Source organism: Oncorhynchus keta, chromosome 35 (assembly GCF_023373465.1).
Source record: "Oncorhynchus keta strain PuntledgeMale-10-30-2019 chromosome 35, Oket_V2, whole genome shotgun sequence".
Lineage (NCBI taxonomy): Eukaryota > Metazoa > Chordata > Actinopteri > Salmoniformes > Salmonidae > Oncorhynchus > Oncorhynchus keta.
In genome coordinates this window covers 31,254,985-31,270,688 of record NC_068455.1, presented here as the reverse complement: position 1 = coordinate 31,270,688, position 15,704 = coordinate 31,254,985, and the positions used below count along the sequence as shown (strand labels likewise).

The 15,704-nt window shown below is 45.0% G+C and overlaps 1 protein-coding gene and 1 long non-coding RNA gene across 27 annotated transcripts in view; one reads left to right on the top strand and one right to left on the bottom strand.

The window, feature by feature from the left end:
- The window catches only part of LOC118368330 (signal-induced proliferation-associated 1-like protein 1), a 105,820-nt gene extending 92,572 nt beyond the window's left edge, over nt 1-13,248 (top strand). For 2 of the 3 annotated variants that reach the window (XM_035752352.2, XM_052496874.1), the window contains 7 exons: nt 7,477-7,701; nt 8,012-8,168; nt 8,420-8,621; nt 9,684-9,836; nt 9,962-10,070; nt 10,332-10,410; nt 11,361-13,248. In XM_035752352.2, coding sequence (XP_035608245.2) covers nt 7,477-7,701; nt 8,012-8,168; nt 8,420-8,621; nt 9,684-9,836; nt 9,962-10,070; nt 10,332-10,410; nt 11,361-11,504 — 1,069 coding nt within the window. In that variant the 3' untranslated portion in view covers nt 11,505-13,248. The remainder of the gene's footprint in view (nt 1-7,476; nt 7,702-8,011; nt 8,169-8,419; nt 8,622-9,683; nt 9,837-9,961; nt 10,071-10,331; nt 10,411-11,360) is intronic. The other variant, XM_035752353.2, reaches the window with a different exon arrangement.
- LOC127915944 (uncharacterized) lies at nt 12,977-15,085 on the bottom strand. 24 transcript variants are annotated; one of them, XR_008093049.1, is made up of 9 exons: nt 14,869-15,085; nt 14,624-14,819; nt 14,484-14,532; nt 14,337-14,385; nt 14,043-14,238; nt 13,798-13,895; nt 13,514-13,699; nt 13,260-13,416; nt 12,977-13,112 (listed from the first exon to the last, which is right to left on the bottom strand). It is a non-coding gene; the product is annotated as an uncharacterized LOC127915944 (long non-coding RNA). The 24 variants fall into 24 exon arrangements; XR_008093054.1 differs by lacking the exon at nt 14,337-14,385 and having other exon boundaries at nt 13,162-13,308; nt 13,358-13,416; nt 14,484-14,581; nt 14,722-14,819; XR_008093055.1 differs by lacking the exon at nt 14,337-14,385 and adding an exon at nt 13,162-13,259 and having other exon boundaries at nt 13,358-13,416; nt 14,484-14,581; nt 14,722-14,819.
- Nucleotides 15,086-15,704: the final 619 nt, after the last annotated feature.

Here is a 15,704-nt window from a genome sequence, read left to right as displayed (position 1 = left end):
CTGGCCCTTTCTGCACTCTCCTACATGAGTGTGTTGGTATTACGGTATATACCTGCATATACCCTCCACTACAACACTGGCCCTTTCTGCACTCTCCTACATGAGTGTGTTGGTATTACGGTATATACCTGCATATACCCTCCACTACAACACTGGCCCTTTCTGCACTCTCCTACATGAGTGTGTTGGTATTACGGTATATACCTGCATATACCCTCCACTACAACACTGGCCCTTTCTGCACTCTCCTACATGAGTGTGTTGGTATTACGGTATATACCTGCATACCTGCATATACCAGTATATACCTCATATACACTACAACACTGGCCCTTTCTGCACTCTCCTACATGAGTGTGTTGGTATTACGGTATATACCTGCATATACCCTCCACTACAACACTGGCCCTTTCTGCACTCTCCTACATGAGTGTGTTGGTATTACGGTATATACCTGCATATACCCTCCACTACAACACTGGCCCTTTCTGCACTCTCCTACATGAGTGTGTTGGTATTACGGTATATACCTGCATATACCCTCCACTACAACACTGGCCCTTTCTGCACTCTCCTACATGAGTGTGTTGGTATTACGGTATATACCTGCATATACCCTCCACTACAACACTGGCCCTGTCTGCACTCTCCTACATGAGTGTGTTGGTATTACGGTATATACCTGCATATACCCTCCACTACAACACTGGCCCTTTCTGCACTCTCCTACATGAGTGTGTTGGTATTACAGTATATACCTGCATATACCCTCCACTACAACACTGGCCCTGTCTGCACTCTCCTACATGAGTGTGTTGGTATTACGGTATATACCTGCATATACCCTCCACTACAACACTGGCCCTTTCTGCACTCTCCTACATGAGTGTGTTGGTATTACAGTATATACCTGCATATACACTCCACTACAACACTGGCCCTTTCTGCACTCTCCTACATGAGTGTGTTGGTTATTACGGCCCTATATACCTGCATATACCCTCCACTACAACACTGGCCCTTCTGCACTCTCCTACATGAGTGTGTTGGTATTACAGTATATACCTGCATATACCCTCCACTACAACACTGGCCCTTTCTGCTCTCCTACATGAGTGTGTTGGAATTACATATACCCTCCACTCCACAACACTGGCCCTGTCTGCACATGAGTGTGTTGGTATTACGGTATATACCTGCATATACCCTCCACTACAACACTGGCCCTTTCTGCACTCTCCTACATGAGTGTGTTGGTATTACGGTATATACCTGCATATACCCTCCACTACAACACTGGCCCTGTCTGCACTCTCCTACATGAGTGTGTTGGTATTATACCTGCATATACCTCCACTACAACACTGGCCCTATATACCTGCATATACCCTCCACTACAACACTGGCCCTTTCTGCACTCTCCTACATGAGTGTGTTGGTATTACGGTATATACCTGCATATACCCTCCACTACAACACTGGCCCTTTCTGCACTCTCCTACATGAGTGTGTTGCACTCTCCTACATGGTGTGTTGGTATTACGGTATATACCTGCATATACCCTCCACTACAACACTGGCCCTTTCTGCACTCTCCTACATGAGTGTGTTGGTATTACGGTATATACCTGCATATACACTCCACTACAACACTGGCCCTGTCTGCACTCTCCTACATGAGTGTGTTGGTATTACGGTATATACCTGCATATACCCTCCACTACAACACTGGCCCTTTCTGCACTCTCCTACATGAGTGTGTTGGTATTACGGTATATACCTGCATATACCCTCCACTACAACACTGGCCCTTTCTGCACTCTCCTACATGAGTGTGTTGGTATTACGGTATATACCTGCATATACCCTCCACTACAACACTGGCCCTGTCTGCACTCTCCTACATGAGTGTGTTGGTATTACGGTATATACCTGCATATACCCTCCACTACAACACTGGCCCTTTCTGCACTCTCCTACATGAGTGTGTTGGCATTACGGTATATACCTGCATATACCCTCCACTACAACACTGACCCTTTCTGCACTCTCCTACATGAGTGTGTTGGTATTACGGTATATACCCTCCACTACAACACTGGCCCTTTCAACACTCTCCTACACTGGTAACACTGGCCCTTTCAACACTCTCCTACATGAGTGTGTTGGTATTACAGTATATACCTGCATATACACTCCACTACAACACTGGCCCTTTCTGCACTCTCCTACATGAGTGTGTTGGTATTACAGTATATACCTGCATATACACTCCACTACAACACTGGCCCTTTCTGCACTCTCCTACATGAGTGTGTTGGTATTACAGTATATACCTGCATATACACTCCACTACAACACTGGCCCTTTCAACACTCTCCTACATGAGTGTGTTGGTATTACGGTATATACCCTCCACTACAACACTGGCCCTTTCAACACTCTCCTACATGAGTGTGTTGGTATTACGGTATATACCCTCCACTACAACACTGGCCCTTTCAACACTCTCCTACATGAGTGTGTTGGTATTACGGTATATACCCTCCACTACAACACTGGCCCTTTCTGCACTCTCCTACATGAGTGTGTTGGTATTACGGTATATACCCTCCACTACAACACTGGCCCTTTCAACACTCTCCTACATGAGTGTGTTGGTATTACGGTATATACCCTCCACTACAACACTGGCCCTTTCAACACTCTCCTACATGAGTGTGTTGGTATTACCCACTCCACTACAACACTGGCCCTTTCTGCACTCTCCTACATGAGTGTGTTGGTATTACAGTATATACCTGCATATACCCTCCACTACAACACTGGCCCTTTCTGCACTCTCCTACATGAGTGTGTTGGTATTACAGTATATACCTGCATATACCCTCCACTACAACACTGGCCCTTTCTGCACTCTCCTACATGAGTGTGTTGGTATTCCACTACAACACTATATACCCTCCACTACAACACTGGCCCTTTCATATGAGTGTGTTGGTATTACCCCTCCACTACAACACTGGCCCTTTCTGCACTCTCCTACATGAGTGTGTTGGTATTACGGTATATACCTGCATATACCCTCCACTACAACACTGGCCCTTTCTGCACTCTCCTACATGAGTGTGTTGGTATTACAGTATATACCTGCATATACCCTCCACTACAACACTGGCCCTTTCTGCACTCTCCTACATGAGTGTGTTGGTATTATATATACCTGCATATACCCTCCACTACAACACTGGCCCTTTCTGCACTCTCCTACATGAGTGTGTTGGTATTACGGTATATACCTGCATATACCCTCCACTACAACACTGGCCCTTTCTGCACTCTCCTACATGAGTGTGTTGGTATTACGGTATATACCTGCATATACCCTCCACTACAACACTGGCCCTTTCTGCACTCTCCTACATGAGTGTGTTGGTATTACGGTATATACCTGCATATACCCTCCACTACAACACTGGCCCTTTCTGCACTCTCCTACATGAGTGTGTTGGTATTACGGTATATACCTGCATATACCCTCCACTACAACACTGGCCCTTTCTGCACTCTCCTACATGAGTGTGTTGGTATTACGGTATATACCCTCCACTACAACACTGGCCCTTTCAACACTCTCCTACATGAGTGTGTTGGTATTACGGTATATACCTGCATATACCCTCCACTACAACACTGGCCCTTTCTGCACTCTCCTACATGAGTGTGTTGGTATTACAGTATATACCTGGCCCTTTCATCTCCTACATGAGTGTGTTGGTATTACCCCTGCATCCACTACAACACTGGCCCTTTCTGCACTCTCCTACATGAGTGTGTTGGTATTACAGTATATACCTGCATATACCCTCCACTACAACACTGGCCCTTTCTGCACTCTCCTACATGAGTGTGTTGGTATTACGGTATATACCTGCATATACCCTCCACTACAACACTGGCCCTTTCTGCACTCTCCTACATGAGTGTGTTGGTATTACGGTATATACCTGCATATACCCTCCACTACAACACTGGCCCTTTCTGCACTCTCCTACATGAGTGTGTTGGTATTACGGTATATACCTGCATATACCCTCCACTACAACACTGGCCCTTTCTGCACTCTCCTACATGAGTGTGTTGGTATTACAGTATATACCTGCATATACCCTCCACTACAACACTGGCCCTTTCTGCACTCTCCTACATGAGTGTGTTGGTATTACGGTATATACCTGCATATACCCTCCACTACAACACTGGCCCTTTCTGCACTCTCCTACATGAGTGTGTTGGTATTACAGTATATACCTGCATATACACTCCACTACAACACTGGCCCTGTCTGCACTCTCCTACATGAGTGTGTTGGTATTACGGTATATACCTGCATATACCCTCCACTACAACACTGGCCCTTTCTGCACTCTCCTACATGAGTGTGTTGGTATTACGGTATATACCTGCATATACCCTCCACTACAACACTGGCCCTTTCTGCACTCTCCTACATGAGTGTGTTGGTATTACAGTTGCTGTCCTTTCAGAATCACAAACTAGTCACACACTGAAGACCTATAGGTTTGCCACTGTACAACCATGTCTATAATAGATATAGGCTGTTGAAATAATGTTTCAAGAAAGGAGTATATACAGTGGGGCAAAAAAGTATTTAGTCAGTCACCAATTGTGCAATTTCTCCCACTTAAAAAGATGAGAGGCCTGTCATTTTCATCATAGGTACACTTCAACTATGACAGACAAAAATGAGAAAAAAAATCCAGAAAATTACATTGTAGGATTTTTAATGAATTTATTTGCAAATTATGGTGGAAAATAAGTATTTGGTCAATAACAAAAGTTTATCTCAATACTTTGTTATATACCCTTTGTTGGCAATGACAGAGATCAGACGTTTTCTGTAAGTCTTCACAAGGTTTTCACACACTGTTGCTGGTATTTTGGTCCATTCCTCCATGCAGATCTCCTCTAGAGCAGTGATGTTTTGGGGCTGTTGCTGGGCAACACGGACATTCAACCCCCTCCAAAGATTTTCTATGGGGTTGAGATCTGGAGACTTGCTAGGCCACTCCAGGACCTTGAAATGCTTCTTACGAAGCCACTCCTTCATTGCCCGGGCGGTGTGTTTGGGATCAGTGTCATGCTGAAAGACCCAGCCACGTTTCATCTTCAATGCCCTTGATGATGGACTCTCACGATACATGGCCCCATTCATTCTTTCCTTTACACGGATCAGTCGTTCTGGTCCCTTTGCAGAAAAACAGCCCCAAAGCATGATGTTTCCACCCCCATGCTTCACAGTAGGTATGGTGTTCTTTGGATGCAACTCAGCATTCTTTGTCCTCCAAACACGACGAGTTGAGTTTTTACCAAAAAGTTCTATTTTGGTTTCATCTGACCATATGACATTCTCCCAATCTTCTTCTGGATCATCCAAATGCTCTCTAGCAAACTTCAGATGGGCCTGGACATGTACTGGCTTAAGCAGGGGGACACGCCTGGCACTGCAGGATTTGAGTCCCTGGCGGCGTAGTGTGTTACTGATGGTAGGCTTTGTTACTTTGGTCCCAGCTCTCTGCAGGTCATTCACTAGGTCCCCCCGTGTGGTTCTGGGATTTTTGCTCACCGTTCTTGTGATCATTTTGACCCCACGGGGTGAGATCTTGCGTGGAGCCCCAGATCGAGGGAGATTATCAGTGGTCTTGTATGTCTTCCATTTCCTAATAATTGCTCCCACAGTTGATTTCTTCAAACCAAGCTGCTTACCTATTGCAGATTCAGTCTTCCCAGCCTGGTGCAGGTCTACAATTTCATTTCTGGTGTCTTTTGACAGCTTTTTGGTCTTGGCCATAGTGGAGTTTGGAGTGTGACTGTTTGAGGTTGTGGACAGGTGTCTTTTATACTGATAACAAATTCAAACAGGTGCCATTAATACAGGTAACGAGTGGAGGACAAAGGAGCCTCTTAAAGAAGGTGTGTGAGAGACAGAAATCTTGCTTGTTTGTAGGTGATCAAATACTTATTTTCCACCATAATTTGCAAATAAGTTCATAAAAAATCCTACAATGTGATTTTCAGATTTTTTTTCTTCTCATTTTGTCTCATTTTGTCTGTTTGAAGTGTACCTATGATGACAATTACAGGCCTCTCTCATCTTTTTAAGTGGGAGAACACAATTGGTGGCTGACGAAATACTTTTTTCCCCCACTGTATATGTTTGGCCTGGCGAAGCGGTTTTATGTGCTGACTGAATGGAAGCTGATAATTATGAGATTTTTACTCTGCTGGTCTCGGGAAGAAATTAAGAGTCCTCACTGTCCGAGACCGAGTCAAGACCGAGTACAAATGTATCCGACATTGAAACAAGACCCGAGGCACTCAATATGTGGTCCCGAGACCGGTCTCGAGCACAACAACACTGCTACAGTGTGTAATATAGTATACTACAGAATTCTATAGTAAGTACTGTAGTATTGTATAGTAAACTGTAGTAGTTTTTCATGTGGGACACTAGAGTTCTATTACAGTCTGCTCTTTATGCAGCCAATGCATTTCCTCTCATGTATCAATGTTTCATTAAGCAGACAGTGATGCCTTGTAGTCCTTATATATCCCCTATTGTCCCAGATGGAAAACTCCCAAGCCTTGCGGTTTGGTGGTGAGAGGTAGCAAGCAGCAACCTGCTGTGTGTGTGTGTGTGTGTGTGTGTGTGTGTGTGTGTGTGTGTGTGTGTGTGTGTGTGTGTGTGTGTGTGTGTGTGTGTGTGTGTGTGTGTGTGTGTGTGTGTGTGTGTGTGTGTGTGTGTGTGTGTGTGTGTGTGTGTGTGTGTGTGTGTGTGTGTGTGTGTGCACATGCGTCTGTGTATCTGAGTGTGTGTGTTTGTATGTGCGCGTGTGTGTGTGTATGTGTGCTTGTTTGTGTGTGAGCCAGGTTCTCACAGAGAGAAAGAGAGCACTTGAAACGCTGTGGAATGCTGACTGTGAGAGCTCAGCACTGTTAACACTCCTAAACCACAGTTCCTTTGAGTGAACAGAGCATTTCCTCCTCTCCTCAGCCTCTCCTCTGTGGCTCTGAAATAACTCCACCAGACTAGTGACTGTTTTATTGTACACACAGCATGTCTGAGGAGGGAGACGCTCGCTTTCATGTCAAACTGGGGAGAAATGTTGTTTGAAATGTTAACATGGAAGAAGTCCAAGGACACTCTGTCCTATTTATTTTTCTTCATGAATTTAAATTCTTGTCTCAAGATGTGGAGACATCAGAGATGTCGTGTGTGGGGAAAGTAGTCACAATTACCATATGTTTTTGAAATATTGTACAGGAATGTGTTCATAGATGAGTGCACATTACAGAAATGTGAAGTGAAACACCGATGTAATGGTGTCTGCGAGTTATGAATACATTAGTATAAATATACCTATACTAACCCATATCCATGTTTTTCCGTACCAGTACTCTGAGCTCGGGCCAGTCTGGCAGTCCCATGGGTCCAGGCTGCAGTCCCAGCTCCTCCCAGGAGGAGTCAGCCCTTGCCACCTCCCCCACCTCTCAGACCTCCCTCTCCCCTGGAGGCCCCAAGAGCTTCTACCCCCGCCAGGGAGCCACCTCCAAGTACCTGATCGGCTGGAGGAAGCCTGGAGGTACCATCAACTCTGTGGACTTTGGCAAAACACGCAAGTAAGCATGGGGGGCAGTAGAGGAGGAATGTTGAACATACATGTGTTTATTGACACGTCACTGAGGCCATTACACTGTGAGGGGTGTAAGTCATGTTGTGAAAGGATGTTCTTTCCCTATTGAAACAAATCTTACTGTTCTAGATTGTTGATGTTAGAGAGACTTGAGATCTGAGTCAACTGAGAGGAGATGCCTTTCCCACTTGTTGTGGCTCATGTTTTGTTTATAAACGAGTATAACACTCCCACCATGTGGTTGAACCGAGAACTGCAACCTAACACTGCTGGTCTTTGCACTCCCTCTTTCTCAGACGTCACCAGAGTGATGGGTTGCTGGGTGGCCAGCCCCAGCTCAGGGCTCAGCTCAGGGCCCAATCCCCCCAGCGGGTCACCACGTCCAGCCTGCAGGAGGACCTGAAGAAACTCATCACCCTAGACAGCCCCCCACCCTCCTCCCACGACCAAAAGGTAGCGGGCAGCACTGCTCTGTATTAACAGGCAATGTCACCATCATCCATTTTACCATGATAATTGTCAAATTGATGAGAACTCCCATGGAACTTCCAGAGTAGTCGATATGCTGTATTTGCTTGATGAATCCAAACTCCCTCCCCTGCTTTGCCACATACACTGGTCAACATGCTAAAGGCTAAAGGCTGAGTTTATGGGGTCAATCAGCAGCCTCACATTGCTCCTCTCTCTCCACTCACTCTCTCCAGCCCTCTTTCCCCGTCCCCCCTCCCAGCCGGCGCTCCTTGCAGAGGACCCTGTCAGACGAGAGCATCTACAGCGGGCAGCGGGAGCCCGCGTTCAGCGGGCACAGACAGACACCCAACGACCTGCTCTTCAGCTGCTCCACCATACCCCGCTCGCCCACCGCCCGCCACGCGCCACCCCGACAACCCTCACACAAGTCTCTGGGTTAGCCTCTGATTTTCCTGAAAGTAATCCTTGAGTAAAGCCAATGCCTGTTCATCCTACATGGGCTCCATCTAAAACCAGAGGAGCACAGTTTATAATAGTGTCGTAGTGAAGCTGCACTTCAGTAGTTTGGTGGTAGATGGAAGACCGTGTTGCCCAACCGAGTCCTTTGTCCTTTGAAGAATGTCTCTTGGGATACTCTGTCTGTTCCTTCCTAACCTGCGTTTGCAGCTGCTGTTGCTAACTCCACGGCTAGGAGGTATCACTTCTGTAGTGAATAAGAGTTCAAAGTTCATACCATTCGCAACCAAAGCTTACGCTGATGTTGGCTTCGTTCTGTAGTTATTATCTGAACCATTCTGACATCATACCGTCGTCCTCACGTCCTCGGAGCAGGAGGTTATATTGTCGTCAAGGCTTTATATAGGAAGGGAGAAAAGGGGTGTGTTTCATAGTTTACAACCTATATCTCTTCACGTGGGCGGGCCACTGAGTCAGGCCTAATTCACTTATGAAAACCCAAATCTCACATTTTAGAGGCTAAAATCACCTTTTATCCCATCACAAATAATTTCATATTCAAACATTTAAATTGAACAACAATTCCATGTGAATCCGATAACTCTGATGTGTAGACTTTCCACTGTAGAGTTTATGTCATCTTATCATTGATGAGAATGTCTGAGATGACAACCGAACTGACATCATATTCATTAAGTACCACCGCATATGTTCCATTGGTCGGATTACCAGAATATAGTTCATTTCCCCCCACTTTCTGATGTTCCCAGAATCTCTATGTTAACCAAGGGTTTTGCAAATGTAACATCAGTAGGGTAGAGAGAGGGAAAAAGGGGGAAGAGGTATTTTTGACTGTCATAAACCTACCCCCAGGCCAACGTCATGACAATAGAGTGTATCAGTGTATACTTATGTCCTTAAGTATGGGTGACTCTAAACAAGTTATGTGTAATCTTTTAGTATGTACTTTATTTGAAACCTGTCTTCACTTCCTCTGTTCTAATCTGCTGTCTCTCGTCCCCCCGCTCCTCGTCCCTGCAGGTGATCTATGTGAGTCGTCCAGCCAGGACCAGGGGGGTAGGAGACAGCAGCTGGGGGACCCATGCCTCATGCCCCTGCCTAACTCTGGAGCTGACCGTGCTCTGGACTGGTCCAACCTGGTGGATGCTGCCAAGGCCTTTGAGGGTAGGCAAAGTAAGCTGGAGATTTACTATCTTTACCAACCAGAAGGTAGCAGTGCCCTGTCTCTTTCCTGTGTGTTGTCAATCTGAGCTGTAACTGAAGCTGTAACTGTTGTGTTTTTCTCTGTCTGTCTTCAGTTCAGAGACTGTTATCTGTTAATGATGGGAGCACCAGCCCAGAGGTCACAGCCCCCAGCCCCCAGCAGGCCGAACCCCAGGCTTCCCCGCAGAGAAACACCTCGCCTGGGTAAGACCCACTTACCTACTACATACCATGCACCTCCAGAGAATTCTGTAGACATAGGTAGGGCCAGGAGCTTATCCAAAAACTTGGGCCAGGTTTTTCCTGGCCAGGCAACATGATTATGAAAAACTCCTGGCCCTACTCCTAGGCTCTAAAGCTGTGGCTTGCTACACCTCTTGACTATTTTAAGCCAATATGCCCCAGGTCATGCTAGTCTTATTATAGTTTAGAATATGGTAGTTAACAGTGTCCCCCATCCCACAGTGAGAGCCCAGCTTGTCTGATGGAGAAGGTGAGCCAACTGGAATCCATGGTGAAGCTGCTGCAGGATGATCTAAAGAAGGTGAGACAAGAAACAACCAGATCTTCAGCACCGGAAGCTAAGCCTTAGCCTAGCCATCTCTACTCTACTGTTCACTTCTTACTAAACCTGGTGCCCTTTCCCTAACAGTGGTTAGAACAGTAGAAAGACCAGTTGAAAGAGCATCCTTCTCAGTGTGGAAAGGTCAAACAAGGGTGTAGTGTGGATCCAGTTCTCCATATATCAGTAGTGCCCATTCGGCACAGGTACTTACTACTCTGCCTTTTGGTTATAGCTGCCCTGTATACATCTCTTGAGGACAGTATTAGAGAGTACTGAGAGCCTCCCACTCCTCTTTGTGTTAATGATGACTCCCTGTGTGTGAGGACAGTACTAGAGAGTAATGAGAGCCTCCCACTCCGCTCTGTGTTAATGATGACTCCCTGTGTGTGAGGACAGTACTAGAGAGTAATGAGAGCCTCCCTCTCCTCTCTGTGTTAATGATGACTCCCTGTGTGTGAGGACAGTACTAGAAAGTAATGAGAGCCTCCCACTCCTCTCTGTGTTAATGATGACTCACTGTGTGTGAGGACAGTACTAGAGAGTAATGAGAGCCTCCCACTCCTCTCTGTGTTAATGATGACTCCCTGTGTGTGAGGACAGTACTAGAGAGTAATGAGAGCCTCCCACTCCTCTCTGTGTTAATGATGACTCCCTGTGTGTGAGGACAGTACTAGAAAATGTCCCTCTCCTCTCTGTGTTAATGATGACTCCCTGTGTGTGAGGACAGTACTAGAAAGTAATGAGAGCCTCCCACTCCTCTCTGTGTTAATGATGACTCACTGTGTGTGAGGACAGTACTAGAGAGTAATGAGAGCCTCCCACTCCTCTCTGTGTTAATGATGACTCCCTGTGTGTGAGGACAGTACTAGAGAGTAATGAGAGCCTCCCACTCCTCACTGTGTTAATGATGACTCACTGTGTGTCCCCAGGAGAAGGATGCCAAGGTGTCCCTGCAGGCCCAGATACAGAGCCTGAGAGAGGACAACCAGCGGCTCCAGGAGGAGTCGTACAGCGCCTCGGCCAAGCTCAAGAAGTTCACAGAGTGGGTGTTCAACACCATCGACATGAACTGACTGATCCATGTGCTATTGAGAGGAACAGCTGAACACACGTGACCACAACACACTCAAACTCAAACTGATTCACACTATGGGGGCTCAGAACCACAGGACTTGCTTCTTTGATTTCTTCATTAGAACTGATATTCTGCTATTGCCATGGACCGATTCACAGTGGATGTAAATGCTGTATGATCAACATGAACTGTTGATCCCATCATGATCGGCCATTATTCTTCAACACAGTGGATCTGTAGTACCACCACCACTAACGACTCAATGAGATGTGATTTAAAGGAGGAGATAGAGAGACAGAGATGACCAGCATGCAGTTCTTTCTTTAGGATTTGCTGGCACTATACTGTAGTGTCCCTGCATGTCTGACAGAGATGTATTAACTTCCCTGGGCTATGCTGTGGAACCTTCTCATGTTGACCTTGTCCTTCAGATCCTGCTCCTTCATACTGTACTCCTCTCCACAGTGGAACAAATTGTTCATTGTAGGACAGCCGTGTGTTATTTAAGACATTCCCAGCAGGGAACAGTTCAGAAATGTGTGTTGCATTCAGTTCATACACATACACACATATACCTGTTTGTTAACAGGTTCACAGCACATTTAAGAGATTGCGAATGTCCAAGTTGCATATTGAAGGTTTGAGTGATCAGATGTTATTTTGTTAGCAATTTATGGAAAAACACGACGGGGCTGTCGCTTGTCCCCTAGAATTGAACTTGTCCCTTTCAGTACAAGTCTAGAAAGGAAATGACAGGCAGTCTCTTGGCCTGTGTACTGTGTATTGGATATAGTTTAATATTAGTACTATTATGGTCGATGCCTCTCAGTGATGCCTCTCCCATTGATCCTCCATAAAGGGATGTAAAACATGTTATAGGGGGTTGAGTATACCTCACATACAGTACTGTACATGACTACAGCTAGTTAACTGATGAAAAGTACTTAACTTGCCACGTAAAAAAATATACAAATGAAATAATATGGGTGCCATAATGACGAGAATAAGCTTCAGAATTCATCATCAACCAAAGCTGTTCAAAAATTTATTTTGTAAATATATATGAGCAGAAATGTTACCACGGCAAAACACCTTATATTGTTTTACCACTACACACTATGACTCTCTGTGGACTGCGCTCATTTCAGGAGGGTAAGATGGGCTTACTGGATACAGAAGTTCCAGAATGTACTATTGGTTATTATATCAAAACAACTGGACTGACTGGGTGGATGACTGGAAGACCAGGCGTACTGTTGATTTCACTTCGAACTGATGATACTGATTCTACTTGGTCTATTTGATTATTGGTATGGTCCCATCCTCGCCTGCCTGCTGTATTGGATCCACAGTGCCACCTAGTGATGATAACATGTCATTACATGGAAATACGTTCCATACCTGATCCACAGCATGTTACAAAGCCCCTGGTGCCACATGTATTTCATCCTGTTCTACTCTCTGTCGATGAAATCGGTACTGTATGTCATGACACATAACGATTTTAAGTAAATCCTGAAATGCCAGCTACAGTCATCTAAGTCTATTAGTAAGTACCTTGGTAGACCCTCCATGGCTACAGTCATCTAAGTCTATTAGTAAGTACCTCGGTAGACCCTCCATGGCTACAGTCATCTAAGTCTATTAGTAAGTACCTTGGTAGACCCTCCATGGCTACAGTCATCTAAGTCTATTAGTAAGTAACTTGGTAGACCCTCCATGGCTACAGTCATCTAAGTCTATTAGTAAGTACCTTGGTAGACCCTCCATGGCTACAGTCATCTAAGTCTATTAGTAAGTACCTTGGTAGACCCTCCATGGCTACAGTCATCTAAGTCTATTAGTAAGTACCTTGGTAGACCCTCCATGGCTACAGTCATCTAAGTCTATTAGTAAGTAACTTGGTAGACCTCCATGGCTACAGTCATCTAAGTCTATTAGTAAGTACCTTGGTAGGCCCTCCATGGCTACAGTCATCTAAGTCTATTAGTAAGAACCTTAGTAGACCCTCCATGGCTACAGTCATCTAAGTCTATTAGTAAGTACCTTGGTAGACCCTCCATGGCTACAGTCATCTAAGTCTATTAGTAAGTACCTTGGTAGACCCTCCATGGCTACAGTCATCTAAGTCTATTAGTAAGTACCTTGGTAGACCCTCCATGGCTACAGTCATCTAAGTCTATTAGTAAGTACCTTGGTAGACCCTCCATGGCTACAGTCATCTAAGTCTATTAGTAAGTAACTTGGTAGACCCTCCATGGCTACAGTCATCTAAGTCTATTAGTAAGTACCTTGGTAGACCCTCCATGGCTACAGTCATCTAAGTCTATTAGTAAGTACCTTGGTAGACCCTCCATGGCTACAGTCATCTAAGTCTATTAGTAAGTACCTTGGTAGACCCTCCATGGCTACAGCCATCTAAGTCTATTAGTAAGTACCTTGGTAGGCTCTCAATGGCTACAGTCATCTAAGTCTATTAGTAAGTACCTCGGTAGACCCTCCATGGCTACAGTCATCTAAGTCTATTAGTAAGTACCTTGGTAGACCCTCCATGGCTACAGTCATCTAAGTCTATTAGTAAGTACCTTGGTAGACCCTCCATGGCTACAGTCATCTAAGTCTATTAGTAAGTACCTTGGTAGACCCTCCATGGCTACAGTCATCTAAGTCTATTAGTAAGTACCTTGGTAGACCCTCCATGGCTACAGTCATCTAAGTCTATTAGTAAGTACCTTGGTAGACCCTCCATGGCTACAGCCATCTAAGTCTATTAGTAAGTACCTTGGTAGGCTCTCAATGGCTACAGTCATCTAAGTCTATTAGTAAGTACCTCGGTAGACCCTCCATGGCTACAGTCATCTAAGTCTATTAGTAAGTACCTCGGTAGACCCTCCATGGCTACAGTCATCTAAGTCTATTAGTAAGTAACTTGGTAGACCCTCCATGGCTACAGTCATCTAAGTCTATTAGTAAGTACCTTGGTAGACCCTCCATGGCTACAGTCATCTAAGTCTATTAGTAAGTACCTTGGTAGACCCTCCATGGCTACAGCCATCTAAGTCTATTAGTAAGTACCTCTCTCAATGGCTACAGTCATCTAAGTCTATTAGTAAGTACCTCGGTAGACCCTCCATGGCTACAGTCATCTAAGTCTATTAGTAAGTAACTTGGTAGACCCTCCATGGCTACAGTCATCTAAGTCTATTAGTAAGTACCTTGGTAGACCCTCCATGGCTACAGTCATCTAAGTCTATTAGTAAGTACCTTGGTAGACCCTCCATGGCTACAGTCATCTAAGTCTATTAGTAAGTACCTTTGTAGACCCTCCATGGCTACAGTCATCTAAGTCTATTAGTAAGTACCTTGGTAGACCCTCCATGGCTACAGTCAGTTGTACTATTAAAACCCCCACACTTCCCCTTTGGTTCCCATTCTGTACAACCTGTATATATATCAAAGGATTCTGACGCTCATCATAATTTGCACCTTCCTTCTTGACATGTATTACAGCATGTGATGATGTTTCCTTTGAGCTGTGATGTGTAAAAATGTTTATATCTATTAAAGATATTTTGTTCAATTGTATCTTTGTAGTGATGCCTGCAGACCCAGATGCAGGTTTGGTATGTATGATGTAGCGGCAGTACAGGCTTCCACTTAGCTTCCAGGAATCCGTATAGATTATTATTAGGTTCTAGGTTATTACCTTTATTTACGGTTTCCCCCCAGCAACAATGCATTGGGCTTATGAACAAAAAGCTACATGGAGCCTATGGAGTACGTGGTCCTTCTGTAGCTCAGTTGGTAGAGCATGGCGCTTGTAACGCCAGGGTAGTGGGTTCGATTCCCGGGACCACCCATACGTAGAATGTATGCACACATGACTGTAAGTCGCTTTGGATAAAAGCGTCTGCTAAATGGCATATATACTATATACTATATATACTACAGCACACTCCATATCTTCCCTGTTGGAGCATGACAATAGAGGGTAACCCACCGAGGTGTTACCAGGACGTGGCAGCCTCAGGAGTTTTATACAGGGAAGTCATTTGTGATACTGATAGTTTTAATATTGAACCAGGTTTTTCATGCAATAAACATATTTCTCATTGAGATTAACCTTGATAGATTAAGATTAGATACAAGGGGGAAAAAACTAAAGGGACCATATTTTTCCATTTGTGAATCTACTGGC